Genomic DNA, 21,830 nt, shown 5'->3' with positions numbered 1-21,830 from the left:
AGATATCTGAAATAGCTTATTTTAAATTCTATTCAAAATCTGGGACCAATTACTCAAGTGCAATTGAAATTTCAAGGATATTCAGACTTGTTGTACTGGAAAAGTTGTGATCATTGCAGCACCACTGCCAGGTGGTCATGAGTTCTGATGCTCCCTGCCAGCTTCCCACAAACAAAGTCAAAGTGTAAGCCAACAAGAAGTTGGAAATCACTCCTGCTCCTACTGCTTTTTTTTACTCACTATAGCCATTGTTTATCCTTTTCGATAAGTAAATATTGACCAAGGATGACCAATGTTCCATAGATTTGTGTACTACTATTGAAAATACATTTTATGAAAACACAACTTTTATGAAAAACTGTAAACTAGTAATAAAAACATTTAAAAGGACTTAAAAATTCCAGATTTCTTAATTATTTAAGAAAATAAATTAATTTCCTTAAAGGATCCCCAGAACATAAAATACAAACAAAATGAAATAGTTCATGTGAACTAAACAAAAGTTTCCTCTTACTGAAGGAAGAAAAGTGTTGCCAAACTTATGTTAGTAAAATGAGACATCCAGAGGAAACACTAGAACAGTGATTCTCAACCTTTTTAATGCTGCGACCCCCAACCGGTCGTAAGTCGAGGACTACTCAACCAGTCGTAAGTCGAGGACTACTCAACTGGTGCAGCACCGTTTGCAGAATGGGACTTTTGGCGGGCTCAGCAGGGCAGAGACAGCCTGGACAATTCCTATTGGCTTTTGAAAGCCAATAGAATTAGACTCTATTCAAGAGAGTCTATTCTATTGGCTTTCAAAAGCCAATGGAATAAAAGGGAGTAGCACAGCTAAGGAAAAGGGGGAAAAATGGCGGACTGCATTGTTTGGCGACCCCCGTGAAATGGTCGTTCGACCCCAAATGGGGTCCCGACCCACAGGTTGAGAACCACTGCACTAGAAGTAAGACAAAGATGCAATTTTATGTGTAAGTGATCCTCATTTTCTATAGATCTAATTTTTTACTATTTACTATTTCTAAAAAAATCTATATATTATATCTTGTTATCAGTTATCTTATGCATACAAAAATAGCACAGGAGCTTTTATGCATGCAGATGCATTTTTTAAATTTCAAGATCTCATTCAGGGTATTGTTATCTATGATTTTATTTATTTGAAAAATTTATCTGGCCATCCATTTTAAACTAGTAAAACTGGGCAGTTAAAAAACAATGCACACAAACTATATTAATAAAACAAATCAAAATAAAATAGTACAATATACAATTAATCATCATTATCACACTATAGCTAAGGTTTCTCAAAACAAGTCATAATACTAACTTCCTGTAACTGCCATGGCAAGTGAACATCTTGCTGGTTTTTGCTAGCTAGCAAGACAGTTTTACAAGAGGAATCACCCTTAAATGATGGATCTGATTCAGCATAATCTCTCTGAACAAAGGAGATATCACTGAGATAATCCATGCAACTCTGCACAGCCATTCCTCATGAGTAGACTGGAAATTGTCAATTTTATGGTTGATTTCTGATTGGAATATCTGAGAGTTAGAATTATATCAAGCTCAAACTAGCATAGCAGCCTTGATGTACCCTAAATTCAATCAAACCTTGTATCTTAATCAGAGATTAAGGCACTTCAAGTTGGCAAGACTTTATTGTAAATTGTATAAATTTGATTTAATTTTAAGAAATGTATATGATATTTTAGGCTATGCAAGAAGGCTGCTTATTATATGGAATTTAAAAGCCAATAATGGATTAAGGGGGTAGGAAGATTTGGAATTGTAACTGTAAATTATTTAGAAGATACATTTTCATGGAAAAAATGGAGAGCCAGTGGATAAAGAAAGCAGAAATCCATAGTGCAAACTTTTGATACCTTTTAGCTAAGCTTTTGGGCAATATGTATTAAAAAATTGATAATATTTATAAATCAATTAAATAAATAAATATTTTGTACGCCGCCCTGAGTCCTTTGGGATTGGGCGGCATATAAATCAATAAAATAAATAAATAAATAAATAAATAAATAAAACTGACACAGCATATTCTAATAAACTTTTAAAACAAGAATGAGCTGCAATTGATGTTTATAACATTAATTTGAATGAGATTTAAATTTAATGCAAATGATATGATGGATGACATATTCTCTAAACGAGATGAACAGACATTAAACCAGGATAACTTCTTTCTCTTGGATATATAAAATAGCTTTGCTAAGATTTGGAGGGCCTTTTTTAGAAGTAATAAACAAAAAAGATAATTTTTAGTTACAGTTTGGCTACAAGATAGATCTGTTAAAAGTTCTAGAGGATTTTTACTTTAAGACGTAAATGAACAGCAAATTACCTTTGGAACTCTTTTTAAAGGGTTAAATATTTAAAAAAAAATCAGGGAAGATTTATAAGATTGGTTTATTCCATCATGGTTAAAAGAAGAAAACTTATCTGGTTATCTTTACTGGACTTTTGCTGACAAAGATTGATGTAGCATTTTGATTTTATTTTCCTTACTTAAGAGATGAGTTATGGGTAGAAGAGAGATTATTCAGAGACATTTTTACTTGCTGGGATGAAAGAGAAAGTTACTTCTTTTTCTTTATTCTTTCCCTTTTCATTTTCACACTCTCTTTTTTCATGTTTTTTGTAATTTGCATTGACTTTTCAATCATTCTTAATTAAAATTATTTGAAAAAAGAGTAAGTCGTAATACTAATAGACATATCCTTCCCTTAACATCTTAGAAAAAACATGATCTTCATAGCCTTCCAAAAGGCCAAAAGGATCCAGGCCATCATGGCATTTCAAATGTCAGATTCTGTGGTAGAGAAGGCATAGAACCTCTGTGAATAAGTAGAGCTACCTATATTAGTAAACTGATTTATTAAGAGATTGAAAACAGAAATATTTGTTTAAGATTTTACATTGTTTATACATTCCCAAATCACAGCACCTCTAGGTAATGAAAATTGCATGATGCAGATTCAAACTAAAGTCTATTATTTTAAGTAATAAATAACAAGTAATTAACAACTTACCACAAGTATTCTGAAAACCTGGGAGATTTTTTAAGACTTCAAACGTTTCATCATACCGTTTTTTTGTCATTAATTCAGATGCTACAGCATATAGCAAATTATGTCGATTGAGGACATCCATTCTTTCACAAGGCCATGCTGCTGTATTTATTATCCATTCTGATCCTGTGGGAAGTAATGCTATTTTAAAATTGTTAGAGCATACAGCAAAAAACAAAATCATGGGACTAATCTCAAATAATACTAGGCTTTCTAAATGGCCTTTAGAAGAAATTTAGGTTCTTAATATTCCTTGAGCTATATTACATAGTCTGAGGGAACGTAGTAATAACCTTACAAAAACAGCAAGTCCTTATATTCAATTCTTGGAATAGTTGCTGAAAAAATTCCATAAGTATTACTAAAAGCAACAGATCACAGGGCAAGGACACAAAACAAAGGGCATATCTGAGTAACAATGTAAGTTGTTATGTAATATTTTTCAGGAGCAAATCCTTCATTGCACATAAACTAGGAAAAGCTACTTTATTAAAATAGAATTAAAATAACAGTTCTTTATGAAGTAAAACAAAGTTAGGTGTCTAATTTTAGATGTCAAAAGTTGTGTGCAAAAGTTCAGGAAAGAAGTGATATTCAATTTTGCACATGTAAAGATTTTGTCAGCTTTTGTTCATTTAGGGATTGATGGAAATATACAATTTGATGAGGGAGGATGGTGCACTGTATTTTTTCTTTATTTTGAGACTCATTCAATAATGAAAAACATAATTGAAAAATAAACCTTTTATCACTATTTAATACTTTCTGAAATTTGTCTTTTAGATTTTAAGTCTGCTAATAAGAACATTTTTTTTAGTAATTATTGTAATTATTCTTTGAAGATACCTTTTTGACTAAAGAGTGGAATAAAAATGCTTTGAATGTAGCATATATTTTTCTTATAACATTATTCTAAATACATTCCAAAATCAGGAACTAAACATGTCTTTTCCAATAGGCTTATGTTAAAATAAACCATAAATATATAAATAAATGTAAAAAAATCACAATAAAAATACAAGTTTATTTGTTTATTACACTTATATGGCTGCCCATCTCACAAGAAATGGCTTTGGGTAGTATACAGCAATAAAAATATAAAAACAAACTTGTCAATATATATAGCACACATTCAATCAGCAACAGAGCCATTTCAAGAACTCACAAGTCCCAGGCCTGATGACAAAACAGATCTTAGGGACTTTTGGAAAACAAGGAGGGATGGAGAGGGAAAATATTCCATAAGCTGGTGCCATGGTAGAAAAGGTCCATTTTCACAGAGTCATCAAGTGTAGCTCTCTGAAAGACAGGACCCATAGCATGCCTTTCTTGCTGGATCTGATGGATGAACAGATAGAACTGGGGAAAGGCAGACCTTCAACTTGGTCCCACGCCATGAGAGACTTTAAAAGTCAAAATCAGCACCCTGAATTGGACCCAGAAGCAAACTATAAATATTTATATAAATTTGATCAATAAATCCAATTTTGTTAATTTAACTTTACCTCTCAATACCCATAGTACTCCATCAAGGTTCCCACATTTGAGAAAGATTTCCACAGCAATATTAACCATTTGACATCTTGATACTGATTGCTCTGATTCAAAAAATCCTTTAAGAAGTGTGAAGTGTATCTTTAAAGCATGAAACACATCCAGAATCTTCTTGGCCTAAATAAAAATGGAGAAAGCGGGAATGAAAATTGCAAACAATTTCATGCTTTTTAACATTGGTTCACTTGTAGTTTGGTTAGCGTCTTTATCTCAAAGAGAGCACAGTATACTTTTTCTCCTCTCATTTACCAAGAATTAGCTTCTTGAAAGAAATTGTGCACTATAATTATGGATATATGTAGCTTTCTTTTCCCAATTACAGGTTATGCATATATAACAGTTCCAGGAATCACACTGAAACTAGATTTTTTTTTAAACTTAGGCAATATTGCTCCTTTTAAGCATTTTATTACATTATTGTAAAATTCTGATATTTCTAACACATTTCAGAATAAAACACAATTTTATAATAATAATAATAATAATAATAGTAAAGTTGGAAGGGACCTTATGTTCTAAGTTTGAATTGTTAATTAAGCACAGACATTGATAAAATTTTCCATCTTTTAATATTATTAAGGATATTCAAAACACAGCCAAAACTAGAATTCAGCAATGAGGAAGTTATTAATGTAACCTTTTAGTTATTTTTATCGGGGCAAGAATGGGAAAATATATAACTGATTTCTGCATCCCTGCAATCAAAATATGCACCTATGAGATATGATCCAAACATTTCACACCTATCCATACATATTGGCGCAAATGAGAGAAATGATTAAAGTATCTTAACTTCAAACTTCGTTTTACGCAAATATCTCGATTTAACTTGCACAAAGAAAAATGCTTTAATTCCCCCACCATATACTTGAAAGAAAATATGAACAGTAATTTATTTCTAATTCAACCAATGATCTCTTTTGTTGTTGTTAATTGCGAAGTCGTGTCCGACCCATCGCGACCCCATGGACAACGTTCCTCCAGGTCTTCCTGTCCTCTACCATCTTCTGGAGTCATTTAAGTTCACACCTACTGCTTCAGTGACTCCATCCAGCCATCTCATTCTCTGTCGTCCCATTCTTCTATTGCCCTCAATCTTTCCCAGCATTAGGCCCTTCTCCAGTGAGTCCTTCCTTCTCATTAGGTGGCCAAAGTATTTGAGTTTCAACTTCAGGATCATGTACAAATATATAATTTGTTGTATCTACGGCCTACCCATCAGATTAAAAAATCACATAATAAACATGATGACTTTGTAAGTTACCTTTGACCACTGGTGTATTTTGTAATATGAAAACATGACACTAATGCCAATCCGTCCTAATGAAGAAATGTCTCTTTCATCACGATGAGCACCAACATTAACTAAAAAATTAATAGTTATCTTAGATTAGCATTGTTTTTAAATGGGGCAAAAGAAGTAAAATTTTTGAAACAAGTATACATAAATATGATATGGAAAGCAAACAATATACAAAACTTGAATTTCCTCAAGTAGGAAATTTTTTATTCCATTTTTTTCTTGAAAAACTCAAAGTAGAATTTCCCTTAATTTCCTCCTCACAATCCTGTAAATTGGTTGGTATATTCAAAAATTAAAATTCATTCTTTTGATAAGAGACTGAGAGAAAGTTCATTCTGGAAGTTCTGTTAAACTATTTTGGAATACCTATGGCTTTGAAGAAATAAACATTTTGATTTTTCCAAGTTTCAACTAAAACATCATCTGCAGGAATTCTGGAATTAGCTTATGGAGTGAGACTGACAAGTGTATGTTGCACTTCTCATTTCTCCTTCACACTACTTGCTCCTTTCCCAAAATTTTCCCTTCTCACCTTGCTCTCAGCTATTCCTTCTGCCAATAGTGTATCTCATTGGTTTGCCTGTTCCTGATCTTCCTAGTGCCTTCTCTTCCCTCCCCTATCCAAATATATTATTTTGTAAGAGAAAGCCCTCAACTTTGCATTTTTCTTCCACTTTTCTCACTAACCATTCTGGAACCATGTTTTCCACAGTGTAGAGATCAGTCCTTCTCAAACATGCATTTCCAGTTGAAGTGCAGACTATTTAATCCATGTTCATAATTTTTTATGTCCTAAATTATCAGATGCACAAACATTTCTGTTTGGATCATGCAGATTTTAAAAGCCTATGTGTCTTATTTATTTGCATGTTACTCGCCTTTTAAAATTCCAGGCAATTCATAAAGATGCAATGCAATATATCCATAGAATATAGAACATAAACTAGGCTCAGAAAGCTAGTGACAATTATGCTGTTGCTCTAAATTTATTTATCAAACAGTAGGGTAGCATAAACAGTGATGAGAGAAACATCTCTCTTTTCCAGGACTTTCCTGATACACAAATAGAAGCAAATGGCTTAATAGTCTAAGCTGTATCTCCACTTGCTATTCTAGAAGTCACACATCCAGGACACAGAACCATTCCTATTGGGAAAGTATGACTCCATTCAAGCCAATTATCAAAGATGTTAAAGTCAGTACATTTCTGGACTACCAGTATCTCTTTGATAGGACTCAATCTAAGCTTATTTCAACCCATCCAACTTCTCATAACCTTCCACTACTGGATTAAAACTGTCACTGTTTATCTGTACGACCTCTCCCTGTAGTTTCATAGAAATGTTAAATGGTGAGAAAAGTCCTGTGGCAATCTACATAATAACAATCATGAATTTGAGGCTTCCTCCCCACAATTAACTGGAACAATGTACTTAGAAAGAAACAGAACTCCCTTAGAATGGAACTTTATTCTAATACAGTTGGGCCAAAAGGATTCTATGCAGTATTTATTGATATAAAAAATACCCACTGGGAGACCTAAAAGACCAGGAGGAACATATTCTCTCTATCCAGTTCTCAAGGAAGTTACACTACTGACCAATGCTTATATATTATATCCACATTTAAATCTTGATTTGATTTACACAATCATCTGACTTCCAGGTTCTTCTCCAATATTAGCAACACCGTGTCCATCAGTCAACTTGTACAGCTGGGTAGTACAGGATCTACTAAACTAGGCACTAGGAAGTTGAGAATACACTCATCACATTGCACTTCATGGAGTTGTAGCTGCTTAGCTTTCAAGCAAAAGGCTGGAACTGGAACCAAGCAAACCATCTGGATCCAGATTCAGGAATGTTGCTTATAAAAGGAGTGTGAAAAATGAAAAAGGAGCACTGTGGATTACTGCTTAAGAGCTGAAAATATAGGTTCTTCTGAGCCAATAGAGAACCAACAAGGTTACTTCTACAAGTTCTCAAAAAACCTTGCTTATATATTACTCTAGCAATCAGATTGCTACAAGTTTAAAACCAATTAATAAAGAAAGTGGCCAGTTTATTCTCAACAACAGAAATCAAGAAATAAAAAAAACAAATACTACACTCTTGGACTGATGGAAAAGAGGACATTTAATCTGCTGAAAAGTTCCTTGTATTTGTGCAGCTTCAAAATGTACCATAAAAAACGAAAGTTCTTCTATACTTTCTGGTGCTCTCTCTCATGAAAAAAACAGAACTTCATAGCCATCTGGCAGAGATGATCTACTTAAATTGCTTGGTTGACTATAATAATTTATCTGTCGTAATTCTAGATCAGAGCTTGAAATTGCTGACTTCATCAGTGCAACTCCAAGCAGCTGATTGGTACTTGATTTCTGATTCTCATTTGTTGTTGCATCCATAATGCAGTATTGCAGGCTACTCTGTCCACAGCCTGGAGTTCAATCCTGATGGGCTCAAGATTGACTCATCCTTCCAAGGTGAGTAAAATGAGGGCCCAGATTGTTGGGAGCAATAGGCTGACTCTGTAAAGCGCTGAGGAGGCTGTAAAGTACTGTGAAGTGGTATATAAGTCTAAGTGCTATTGCTAAAAAGTTTCACTAGATTTTCCCTTCTCAATGCTGATGACAGTACAAATACACATTGTTACTGCAAGGGAATTGACACTAAGTTGTGGCATTTTTAAGCAATCTAATATTTATAGAACCAACACTTACTGCTATTGCAAAGAATATGAAAGGACCAAGTTGATAAGGATGCTAATTAGTCCTTATAGCTTAACTAGTTCCATCACAGCTTTGACAAGATTCTGTAGTGAACATTCTTCTGGAGTTTGTATAAAATAGTATTTTTTCTGGGAATAGACACTATTTTATTATTGGAGATAACAAAATGTATCTTTAGTTTTTGTCTCAGGCTGACCAGCAATCTGCATATTGATAAATACTATAGTTTCGTAAATACCACTTGAACCCTGAAAAAAATAATATAAATTAGTACATGTTTTCATGTACCAACATCATTGGGATCTTGATAAGATATAGTGTAGATCAAAAAAGGGGGTTGCTTATACAATGTGTATTTTTGAGGTACTTCCTATGATTAGGTGAACTGGATGATACCTCAAGATACATTTCCTTCTCAAAGCATTCTAGGATTCATTTCAATATCTCCACGTGAAATCTGCACACAAAGCACTTCACTCTCTTCAATTCCAATAATGATCTCTTCAGAACCACTGAGCAGTTTAACCATTGAGCAGGAGCCATAAAACCTGTTCAGGATTGCTCAAATGCTTTGGAGATGTTGTGTATCTTTAAGCATAGAACATAAAAAAACACTGGAGAGCCAGGTACCACTTATTTTTATACCTATGCATTTGGTTTTTCCTGCCTTTTTTCACCACTGAACATCAAATTACACTTTTCTTGATACAGACCTAGAAGATAAAACAATAATAGGAGGATAAACACATGGATTCCCATATATCAAAATTATGTTCAGGGTTATTTGCTCCTTAGAAAAAAAAACCTCCAGGTAACTGTCTACTGACATTTTGTAATCCAAGTTCCTGTTTTTCTTGTGGAGGATTGAGGAGCAGGTGCCCTTGATGTGCTGCCATTTGTACTTATAGCCTTGGACTTCTCCTTCCTCTCACAGTATCACGTAGATCTATACAAGTAAAAGGTTAATAAAACAGCAACTCCTTTGCTTTCTTCTTGCTTGGTGTGTATGGTTAGGAGTTATTTTTTCTCATCCTTGATTTCAAGGATATTTCAGAATAGGTTTCTCCAATTTGAAGGTACCAGAGATTAACACATTTAAAATTGAGAGCTTCAGCATTGAATGTGGAATAAAGGGTGGCTTAGTATTTGTGCTTCTGTTGATAGATTATAACTCAGCTGCCTGGTTAGAATCATTCACTTTCTGTAGGGCAGGGGTGTCAAACTCGCAATGTCATGTGATGTTTTGTGACATATTGCGACTTTTTTTCCATTGTTGGCAATGGGGTGGCCATGCTTTCGCTGTGACGCATCTAGCCCATGGGCCGGCAGTTTGATAACCCTGCTCTAGGGGAACAGTGACTAAGAGTAAGTCCTTACAAGCTATTAAATGGGCTGGATCCATGTGTCCCTTGCTTCAGGCAGCTGGTAGTAGCATGATTGGATATCTCTGGGAGGTGATCAATGCCTCTTTAGGAGCAGCAATGTTGCTGAATGAGTTGACAAGGATGGTGATCCATCTCCAATCTGAAAAGGCCCTCCATTGTAGCAGCATTGAGCTGGAGACTGTGAGATTGAAAGGGAGAAGCTGAACCCAAGTAAGCTCAAATTCTTGTTTGTCCAGAAACATCTAATCCTCTGCACTGGAAGGGATGTTTTCTTAGAAAAAGAAATGTTGGGGATCTCCTATCCTCACAACTACTACAAGATAGACATAGGGGAAACACAGCTAGAGGAACCTTTATCTAACTTGGAATAAAGCATCAGTAACTCATGACATCATTATCTTTAGGACAGGCTACTGTAGTGTTTTATATGGGACTGCTCTTGAAGATTATCTGGCTAATTACTGAAGATTGCATAATCATTTAATACTAGCACACTGCAAGTATTTCATTAGTGGTCAGTGGGGACTCAAGGACTCAATAGAACTAAAGCTGTAAGTGTCAGAGTGAGGGAGGTCAATAGAATTATCAATCTGATCTACTGGCAAAATTCTGGATGAGGAAGCAGCTCCAGTAATTCTAGGCATAAATAGAATCAGTTGCCATGAATATCTGAATTGCTCCATTCCCAGCAGGCTTATTAGGCTTTTTTTCCTTCATGAGAGCTATCAACAGATAATGGAGCTCTTATTTTTGATTTGCTATCAGATATGAGATAGGAACTGAATTAAAGGAGAGGCCTCCTTCAAACATATTCACCAAAAAAATGTTCCTGCTTTTTAAAGTCAATGTGATGATGAGCAATGATATAGAAGATAAATTCATGATTTCCATTGCAGAGATTAAGTGGAACTGATATTTTTGGGGACCCACATTCAACTTTAAAGAGAACCTGTTTTTCTTTGCATGTAAGCTTGTAATACTTGACAATATTTGCTCATTTTACCTGTAGCAGCAAATTCACAAAATGGAATGCCTGGCTTCTCTTCTTTCACTGAACTGATTAGTATGCTGGCTACATGTCGCGAGTATTTTTCAAGATAATCAGCATTTTTACACCCTCTCGTCACATTAACATACAAAGTTCCCAATTTAGCCCAGTCACTTTTTTCTTTACAATGCTGTTCAAAAGTGAGAAAAGATAAATAGCATTACTAACAATAATTCACACACAGTATAAATGTAATACATAACATTTTTTTGTTTTGAAATAGAACTAAATTATTTAAATAGGCTTTGTCTACTTAAAGAACTGTTTATCAATAACTGTGTTTGGTAAATTCTACAATTTTATACAATTTAAAGGTTTTTTTCCTGTAATATATAATATGACTGTGAAAATATTGAGAAAATAAAAAAAAAATACTTACAATTCATTCCAAAATCTTGATAAAGTATACAGATAATTTGTTGTTATTTAATAATAACTTTTCTTAAGATTGAACTACACTGTTGAAAGGAGAATCTGTCTGAAGAAACATTTTTAAAGTTGTTTCCCTGTTAAATATCTGTATCTCTATGGTGCTTCATAGTGGTAGCATGTACGGTTATGAGTAAAAAAATGCTAAAAATGTATGCCAAGAATATAAATACTCCCATCAGACTGCAAAGATCCTCCCAACTCATCAGCTAAAGCAAGCAGGCACCTATATTTGGCAATCTGCTTGAGGTAGATTGCCACTTGAGTGACTACAAGAAAGGTATCATTTTATATTGCAACACAAAAGACAACGGAAAATCAGTTATTCAAGTTTATATAAAGCACTGATGCAGAAGGTTGAGGAATTTTATGGTTAAGTTCAATTTGAAATCAATAGATCATGCAGGAAAAATATGGTGCTTGTCATTAAAGACTAAAATGCCAAAGTTGGAACCATTAAGAAGAAAAATATAGTTGGACTGTATGGCCTAGGATAGAGGTCCCCAACCTTTTGGGCATCAGGGACCGGTTCTGTGGAGAAAGGTTTTTCTATGGACCAGAGACTGCCTGGTTTTGTATGCTGCCTGCATCCCACAGATGGGGTTCTGCTTGTGTTTGCGGACCGGTTGCTGGCATGCCACGGCCTGGTACCAGTCCATGGACTGGGGGTTGAGGACTCCTGGCCTAGGAAATACAAATGAAATAGAACAACTTATCCATTTCTAATCCAAATGACATTTATATACATGAATATCACCAGATGGAGCCCAGAGAAATTAAATTTATTGTATTAGTGGCACAAGGACATAGAAGAGCTCAGTTATAACAGCAAACAATGGGCCAGGGTCTGACTTTAGATCACAAACTACTCATGTGCAAGTTTCAAGTCAAACTATAGTGGAAGAATAGAGCTAATTAATAGAGAATATGCCCATCATTTTCAAGAATTTCAACAACTGTTTTGATGTCCTAAACTAGGTTCCCAGAGGAAACCGCAAATTGACATTAAAATAATTGTTAAAAAAGAATGTGAAAAGAGATTCTCAAAGACATAAAAACCAAAGCAACCAAATTGGGTATCAGAGTAGATCAGGGGTCTTCAAACTTGGCCTGGCTAAGGAATTCTGGGAGTTGAAGTTCACAAGTCATAAAAGGGCCAAATTTGAAGACCCCTGGAGTAGATGGTGGAAATTGTCAAGAAAAGACAGGCAAAGCCAAGAATGACAAATTCTCAGGAAAAAAATTAACAAAGAATTATTAGAAGAAACAAGAAGCAGGACTAACCATGATATTATTTAAGACATTAAACATGGAAAAACAAAGGATGTCAATGGATATATAGTAATAATTTCAAGAAAAACAAAGTTGGAAAGAACAAGAGACATAACTGATGTGTGATAGAAAATTGAAAAACTTAAGAATACAAAAATGAAATCAGTATGTATTTCATGAATCTTTGTGTAACTCATATCAAGTTATGGAGTGTGCTTAGGAAAACAGGAATCCCAGAACATTTCATTGTCCTCATGTAAACCTATACACAGATCAAGAAACGACAAGCAAATAAGATTTGTTAGGAAAGGAGTGAAACAAGATTGTATCTTGCTTTCTTATTTATTATATATATTCTGAATATATATTGTGAGAGCTGGATTGGAAGAAAATGAGCAAGGTTTTTAAAAGTGGAGAACATATCTTTTAAGATGGATTATTAACAGTAAAAAGAAACAGCAATCAAGAAATATGCCAGGGACTAGCATTTTGGAAAAGCCTTGAAAAAGATATTCAAATGCTGGGCTGTCTTTATATCTATTATATTCTGGATATCTTATGTAAATATAAATTATCCCCCTGAGAAGCCATTAATGGTTGGAAAAATGGAAGATATAATGGGAACAGCTTTCTAGGAATGTTGCCTTAGCGAATTTGATTTCATTTGTGCAAACCAGAAATAATCTTTTTTTTTCTAGAATGCACCTATCCAGCCCTCATAACATACAGAGCTACAGATCAGGGGTTCCCAACCTCCGGGCCACAATCTACTACAGAGTGAGCCCACGCATGTCTGCACAGCTCAATTACTGTAGTCAAGCTGCATGTGCACGCTGGCACACTGAAGAGTTTAGGTGGTGGCATATCATTCTGGGGAAGGTCTATTTATTGGTTACTGACAATGACATGATGGCAAATAATCAGTCAATTATTAAAAAAAATCTTGCATGTTTTCCTCACATTGAGAGTGTAAGCTTATAATTTGTGGACTATCTGGTTTGGTTTCTTCTTCAGACCACACTAATTTTGGCAAGGATTAAAAGAAAGCCTTCTAACAGACTACTCATTGGCACAACATAGAGAATGAACAAGCTATAATGGCGTGAAAACCAAAGGCACAAGAAAAAAAATCTCATAGGCATTAAATATATACAAATATTAAGCTGACTAAGCAGCAACTATAACTGCCAAAACAAAAAGATAATGTAAATCACAAGACAATGAATCTACAAGATCTTCCTATCAATAGTACATAAAAAATTAGGATGCCCCATAATTAAGTTTTTTGTATCTGTATCATCACAGATCCTACTTTGCTCATGATAAAGTCTGTTATAGTTTCTTACTCATGAATGCTAACTAACAATCTATGCTATTACAGGAAATACTTTTTAACAACTATTAGTTCATCAATTGTTCTAAATCAGTGTTTCTCAATCTTGACAATTTTAAGGCATGTGGACTTCAACTCCCAGAATTCCACAGCCAGCATTGCTGGCTGTGGAATTCTGGGAGTTGAAGTCCACATGCCTTAAAATTGTCAAGGTTGAGAAACACTGTTCTAAATTATGATGGTGCTGAACAAAGGGAGTAACAACCCATGCCTGAAGTTAGGTCTGTTGCAGTATCCCTGCAGCCATATGACACAAATTTAGAAGCTTGACCAAATGCAGGGGTGCTGCAACTCCATCTGCCTGTCCCACCATCACTGCCTTCAGCAGTCTGAGGCAGCTGTCACTGCCCACAGCTCTACATCAGTCCTAGCACTGCTATTGCCACTCAGAAATGCCACCTCACTGCATTCTGTAAAACATGTGAGTCTTGGGGAATGATATGATTGCCTCCCCACTCAGCACTCCCCTGAAATTGTGAGAGGAGGACATGGATAAACACCCCAATTTTTGTCATCAGTGATCACAGGGGCACTGCAACTGCCCTGACTTGAGGCATGGATTGTATCTTCCTTTGTTCAGCACCATCTTAATGTTCAGTTAAGAATGCTGAAGGCCCTGAGCCTCCACTTCAGGCCAGGCCCTGCCTCCAAACTGCTACATTTCAGAACTGAGCTGGGGCGTTTGCAGCTTTGTACTGCACTGCACCTATCCAACACACACATGGCTGTTTTGGGCCTCCCTCTCCCCAGGTACCCTACACATTGCTTAATGTCACTTAGCAACAGGAAAAGTCGGGATTGAGATCATTGAGTAAAAGAGTAATGTGGGCATCTCACTTTACAAATACAATGACTTATGACCAAAATTCCAGGCTCAATTGTGGTCATAAGACGAGGACTCTCTGTAACATAAAAGATAGATATGGATTAAGACAATAGTTCATGAAAATAAAAATTAATGGTTATGTGACTAACTACTCAGTTTAAAAAACAATAATTGAAGTTTATTTTCTATATTTACTATTTTCATAATTTTTAAATAATTCTTTTATTTTTACAATAAATAGTAGATTAATAAAACTGAGACAGCAACAATTTACCCTGTGAATACTAATGTTTTACATAATAACTAATGATTAATATCAAGGTCCTATAAACAAATATATATATGGTACCTTAAATTCTGCTATTGTTGAATCAAAATCACAAAAGATGGCCTTGTGAAAACGTCTTTCCTGAAATCTTTAAGAACAAACTTTTATTTAATAGGCTGCAATTGAAAAATCTTTTACTTACTGTTTAGTGTAAAAGGCAATAGGTCAAACTCCAAATCACTGCATCAGGGCAGCTTTTTCATTCCAAAGATGATATTTTATCTTTGGATAGCACTTTAAGGAGCCACATTCAAAAATGTACTCAACAAAAATAAAACTCAATTGTTTAAATTATTTCAGATTCTAATTACATAATTATATTTTAATAGTTTTTTTTCCCATTCTACACATTAACATACAATTTCCCATCAACTTTTTGAGGGACTATGGAGCTGCACCCAAATAACCATTGCAGTTTGGGAAGATCAAACTGTTCATATCTATGAAACCATTAAGTATTCCTCTATTTTATTAGGATTCAACAACACATACTTTGCAAAATATAGTTTTAATGTGTTTACTCCTAACATGTCAGCATAGGAAAGCATAGCAAGAAAACTGTATCTTATAGTACTGCAGAAGATTTGAAGGTGGATTTTTTTACCCAGAGTACTTAAAAATGGGGGATGAAGATGAGTGATGGCTATGATCTCTGACATTATTTCAAAAGCATCTTCTTATCACTGTTACTTATCAGACATTGCCTTTAATTTTGTCTCGGTACCAGTATTTGTCCATTACTGACATATATATTAAGCTATCATTGGGAAGTTTTTAGTTTTTGGTTACAAAGTGTGAACAGCCTATTTATTTTTGTCATACATGTAACTCATGAATAATGCTGCATTTGGTGGTTGTGTGGTTGTGATGCAGAACTCTGAAGGTGCTAGGATGAGTCTCAGGAATTTGGAGGTTGGGGACAATGGATGTTGTGGATTGTGAACAATGGAGAGAATATATAAAGAACTTGCGAAGTGCAGAAGGATAATGGAGAAAGGAAATTGGCTAGAAACTAATATCAAAAGAGAGATTGAGAAGATGTCACCACTTTGGAGCCTGCTATTAGTAAACAAGATGTAGTCCATTATAATTAGGTCCCATTTGTTCACAACTTGATCATAGATAAACTAATGTACCTAGCATGTATTCCCCAAATATAATTTAGTGAAGTCAACAATGTTGCCTTCTCCAAAATGTGGACTCCCAGATTTCAGATCTTTCAGCAACTATAACTCCAAAGCCAGGGAGGGGATGGCAATGATTTCCCAGGATATCATGGCTCAAATCAGAGGCCCTACTGCAGAGATGTTAGGGTGCAAACATTTGTATTTGAAGCAGGGGTATAAGGGTAAGTTCAAGATTCTGTATGTGTACTGCCTTTCCATTTCCCTGGGAGGATCCTGGATTCCAGTATCAGCTGGTTTTGGAATCTATTGATAACTGATCTTGAGGATTTCAATTTCTGTGGTGAGGATGATGGTAATCCACACAGCATCCAGAGCAACCAGGAATCTCCCTGGTCCTATTCCAGGTAATTTCTGATCTGATCCATGTAGGGGATCATATACTACACCTTGTTTTTATTTCAGAATAATTGGCTTATGGTATGATAAGCTTATGATATAAGGTTCATGAGATGAAAATGGTTATTATTAGTTCTCTGCCATGATCAGAGATAACTTTTTGATCCAGCTGTTCATCACTTTCTGTGATCTCTGTATATGGAAGAACTAATGAGAACGATCTGCCTCACATATTATTATTCTGGATAGATTCTAGAAATTTAGGATTTACTTAGGAATCTGGAAGGTAATATCAGTGAGCAGCAGTTGAACTTTAGAAAACAAAGGTAATTAAAGTGCTGGATACGACTCCCTCTGTGTGACCTCTTTATTTGCCAATTCTGTGGGAACTCCTTAATTTATTGATCAGCTTAGAGAGATGAAACAATGTAAATGACACCTGCACTGCCAGTACAGACGACTAACTGACATTAATCAAATGCTTTCAGTATCTCACTGATAAAAATTGTCATATTTGCTGAAAACTGGATTCTGCATGGTGAGATCTTATGAAAATTTTGAGGCAACATCATTGCTATCTGGCATTTATTTTAGTTTGCTGACTTTAAAAATGTGAATATGGACCTTCATTGTATCAACTTTTGGAATGCTGGGGAAATGACTGGGTGGAAAGACTGACAACACTTATTTGAGAGTAGTTCTACCTAATGGCCTAAAGGAGGAAGTGATGGAACAATTACTGCCATGTTTCCATCTTCTCTTTTTAGGAGGGTAGTGGCATGTTAGCCATAGAGCAATTCAGAAGAAGTAGTTTATCTGAAGTCCTTTCAGTTAGGTGAGGCCTGAGGAAGAGGCAGAAACCATACTAACTGCTCTGCTGGATAACTTTTGTCAGGACTTGGATGAGGGAGATAGCTCTCTTCATCAACCTCTCAATGGCATTCAGTGCCATCTATCATATCTTTCTGGATCATTGTGAGGATTACCTTCTGAACTGTCTTCTTTAATTAGAACTAGTTCATTTTATACATTTATTTGGTAAATGGATGTTTAATAATTCCTCTATTCAAGAGATTGATGGAAAAAGTTCTAGAGGCAATGTTTTATCTGCTGCAATCTCTTAATTTTGGAGCAGATGGTCTTTGCCCTTGGGATGCAGTTGGTTCCTTCTTTTAAATCCTCTAGGAATGACATTAAATAATGCTGTTTCGTAGAACCTTTGATCTGTATAATCACTAGCAAGATTAATGCCAATGGTATTTTTAAAATTTAAACTGCTTATTTATTGCTTGTTATGTTTTTATTTAATTTTGGAAACAATGGGCATCATTGTGGAGTCTAGCAGCATAGAAAATTTGTGAATAAATATTTAAGGCATGATCAACTATAGCTAATCTTTAACTTATAACAGTTCATTTAGTAACCATTCACAGTTACAACAGCACTGAAAAAGTGACTTATGACCAATTTTCATACTTATGACCATTGCAGCATCCCATGGTCACATGATCAAAATTCAGATACTTGGCAGAATCATGTGGTCACATTTTGCGACTTTCTGACTAGCAAAGGCAATGGGGAAGCCAGATTCACTTAACAACCATGTTACTAACTTACTAACTTAACAATTATAGCAAGAAAGGTCGTAAAATGGGGCAAAATTCGCTTAACAAATGTCTCACTTAGCAACAAAATTTTGCTGTCAATTGTAGTTGTAAATTGAGAACTATCTATAAATTCAGTTAGTATCATATTACAAAGATCATGAATACAAAACTATATAGAGCAATTTGGTAGTAAAGATTTTTCATTTTCAAGTTATTTATTTTGCCACTGCATTCCCTCACTTGAAATTGAGGGAATTTGAGCAATTCAGTACATACATTGAGGAATAGGTATCAATGAAGTTAAAAAACATGGTAAGATAATAATTAATTACTTATGAACAAATATAGCTGGTACAGATTTATATTTTACAGCTTTAGGGCATTGATATTTCAAAACTTTATCTATTTGAAGTTTTAAAAGCATATTAAAAAGTACATACCTGGATATAAGCATAGTAATTTCCTGACTGGAAACATGTAACTGGTTTAATAAGTTGGTGATATGTCTAATGTGTTCATGTTCAAGAACCATTCCAGCATCAATAAGCTATATTAACAAAAAACCATTGATAAAGAACATTTTCATGATTTCCACAATTAAGTGCTTGCAAAATTCTTTACAACAATATGAAAAAATAGATAATATATGTCAAAAGCTCTTATGAACAATGTATTTATGATTAGGGATATCAAGCTAAGAGCTGAATCACAACATTTTCATAGTTCCAAATACTAAACCCAGATACTGCTAAATTAACCAGGGGCTGGCTCAACAGCTAGAAGATAATACTATTTTGTTAACATGTCCAGAGTATAGTTTACTATGAAACAGTCATATCAGCCATTAGATTTTTATATCCAATAAACAAACTGTAGTATCAGTTAATGATGTATACTTTTAAATTTCTGTTATATGTATAAAAGTGTTGAAAAATAGTAGCAACTGCTTTCTTTCTAATGTGTCGTCATAATCTCCATCAAAGTCTACAGCCGGTGATAAATGCCAAAATTTTAGGCGGACAACCCTAACTCAAATTAATTGCTACCAAATCTTCCATGCATTTACCATTTTAGCAAAACCAAACAATGATATTTTTATTTATTATTCACTCAAATTTATTAGTTGCCCAATTCCAATGGGTTCTACTATATTTCTATTGCATTTCCAAAAATGTGTTCCTTTCTTATATTTTTGAGGTATAATAAACATAGTACTTTTTAAACATGGTAGTTTTCATTTAACCTTCTCCATCTTTTGGAATTTATTTTATACCAGATGCGTTTTTAATTGAAAATGCCAGTAAACCATTTTTAAAATAGGTATCAATCTAAAAATATGACTGTTCCTTTTTTTTAAAAAAAAAACTTTTTATTAATTTTCCAATGTTACAATTATATCTTTGAAAAGCAACACGGTGTCTGAGTTACAATAATTCCATTACATACAAATATTATTAATACAAATCTCCAACTACTACAGCCAATATTTCCTCTCTTTTTCCCCTTAATACATACTGTCTCTTGTTTAAATTAGTATACTTCTTATTCTATCCATCAGCTACTTAATAGCTTTCTTACATTTATCAATAATTTTATATGATTTATTTTAACATTTCATCTTTTGGATCATCAATAATCTTATGAATTTTCTCAGCTTTAATTTTGCGTTGATATTTAAATTAAACGTTTAATATTTATTATTTCCAAATTTTTAAATGATCCCTATTCTCTTTGTCACAATTTTCCCCAACATCTAGTGTTCTGGATACATATCTATCTCACTTCTATATCAACAGATTAGTAATACAATATAATATTCTTATTTTCATTATAATTTCCAAATATTATAGATTCAATAACCAAAATTTCTCCCATTTCAGCATTCTTCTTTATATCCACTCTCATATTTAAGCTTATTATTTTTATTCTTATCACTACATCAAAACATGTTAATTACGTTACATCACTCTTAACATATATGTCTTAATCACCTTTATCTAACCTTTATAAACAACTCAATATTTCAATTTAACTGTTAATATTTATGCATCTAGGTTTTAATTAGTCAACATTTTTCTTTATCTTCACACCATAACAATATCTCGTATTCACAATATGGGTCTTGTCTACTTAGATATATCTATTTTAAATCTCCTAAATATGTCCCCACTCCATTCTTGTTCAGTCTTATTCTGGCTTTTTTTCTTTGCCAAATCATCTTCCATGTCCTTGCTTCAGGGTCCTCAAAGAATTCTTGTATTACTGTATATATTATGTCATATTGAGATGACCATCCAGTCGCCATTTTTGGAAGCCTGAGGGGTCTGGCAGGACTACCAGATCGTCTCTTTATTTTCTCCTCTTGACATAGTTGTCCTGAACTGTTTATCTTTTCTTGCATTTGTTTCTCTTCTTGATCTTCAAATTCCTTCTGATTTATATAGCAGGTTTTTTCCTCCATCCACGTTGTCAATTTTTTTTCTAAATTTTCTATTGTTTGTACTTGTTGGGCAGTTAGATCTTCTGTCATAATATTTAATTGTTTGATTTTTTTTCTGTTGTATTCTGTATATAAAGGTTTTTAATTATAGTCAAAGTTTGAATTTGCATATCTAAGATGCTTTCTGGTTTTTTTCTGAAAGCTCTTATTTCATCACCAGCTGTAAGAAGAGTTTGGTGAGTTTGGTAAGTTATTTTCAATATAGCAAAAATTTGTTTTTGTATTTCTTCCATAGGAAAGGTCTGTTCCTGGTCTTCCATAGTGATGAGTTTAATTGAAAACTTTTACAGTCCCCCCCCCCCAAGTAAATAAGAAACAGAGCTAAAACTCTCACAGCTGGTTTCAAGGTTACTTGAATCTTATCTTGTTTTCTGAACTATTAGCCAAGTCTCTTTTCTTTAAGAATAACAAGTTGCAATTTCAGGTTTAGCCACAAGATGTCACCCCACACTGTTTAAGGAATTTCTTTAAATCTCAAAATTATTTTAATCCTTCAGTTTTTTTCTTCTATTTTAAGAGGAAAAACCCAGACTTTCAAATAAAAATATAAAATAAAAAGTAGATAATTGAAAATCTTTTAATCCACAAGCTTTAGGAAATAAAGTTCCAATTGGGATCTAATTATTTTTTCAACATTTCAAAACTGCCCTGTACATTCAATTGCCGCTGTTTTTGGAGCAGTGGTTCTCAACCTTCCTAATGCCGCGACCCTTTAATACAGTTCCTCATGTTGTGGTGACCCCCAACCATAAAATTATTTTTGTTGCTACTTCATAATGGTAATTTTGCTACTGTTATGAATCGTAATGTAAATATCTGATATGCAGGATGTATTTTCATTG

General features: G+C 34.2%; 1 protein-coding gene across 10 annotated transcripts in view; it reads right to left on the bottom strand.

The window, feature by feature from the left end:
- The window catches only part of TOPAZ1 (testis and ovary specific PAZ domain containing 1), a 72,042-nt gene that overhangs the window by 2,371 nt on the left and 47,841 nt on the right, over nucleotides 1-21,830 (bottom strand). For 8 of the 10 annotated variants that reach the window (XM_039336296.1, XM_039336300.1, XM_039336303.1 and 5 more), the window contains 6 exons: nucleotides 18,929-19,035; nucleotides 15,380-15,446; nucleotides 11,066-11,240; nucleotides 5,908-6,008; nucleotides 4,595-4,760; nucleotides 3,051-3,215 (listed from right to left, as the gene is read on the bottom strand). In XM_039336296.1, the coding sequence (XP_039192230.1) occupies nucleotides 3,051-3,215; nucleotides 4,595-4,760; nucleotides 5,908-6,008; nucleotides 11,066-11,240; nucleotides 15,380-15,446; nucleotides 18,929-19,035 (781 nt within the window). Of the gene's footprint in view, nucleotides 1-3,050; nucleotides 3,216-4,594; nucleotides 4,761-5,907; nucleotides 6,009-10,054; nucleotides 10,241-11,065; nucleotides 11,241-15,379; nucleotides 15,447-18,928; nucleotides 19,036-21,830 lie in introns of those variants that run through there. The other 2 variants (XR_005555894.1, XM_039336302.1) reach the window with 2 other exon arrangements.

This window comes from Crotalus tigris, unplaced genomic scaffold (assembly GCF_016545835.1).
Source record: "Crotalus tigris isolate CLP2741 ecotype Arizona unplaced genomic scaffold, ASM1654583v1 scf7180000017666.27876245, whole genome shotgun sequence".
Lineage (NCBI taxonomy): Eukaryota > Metazoa > Chordata > Lepidosauria > Squamata > Viperidae > Crotalus > Crotalus tigris.
Note: the sequence above shows the minus strand (reverse complement) of the source record. Positions and strands in the feature narration are given on the sequence as shown.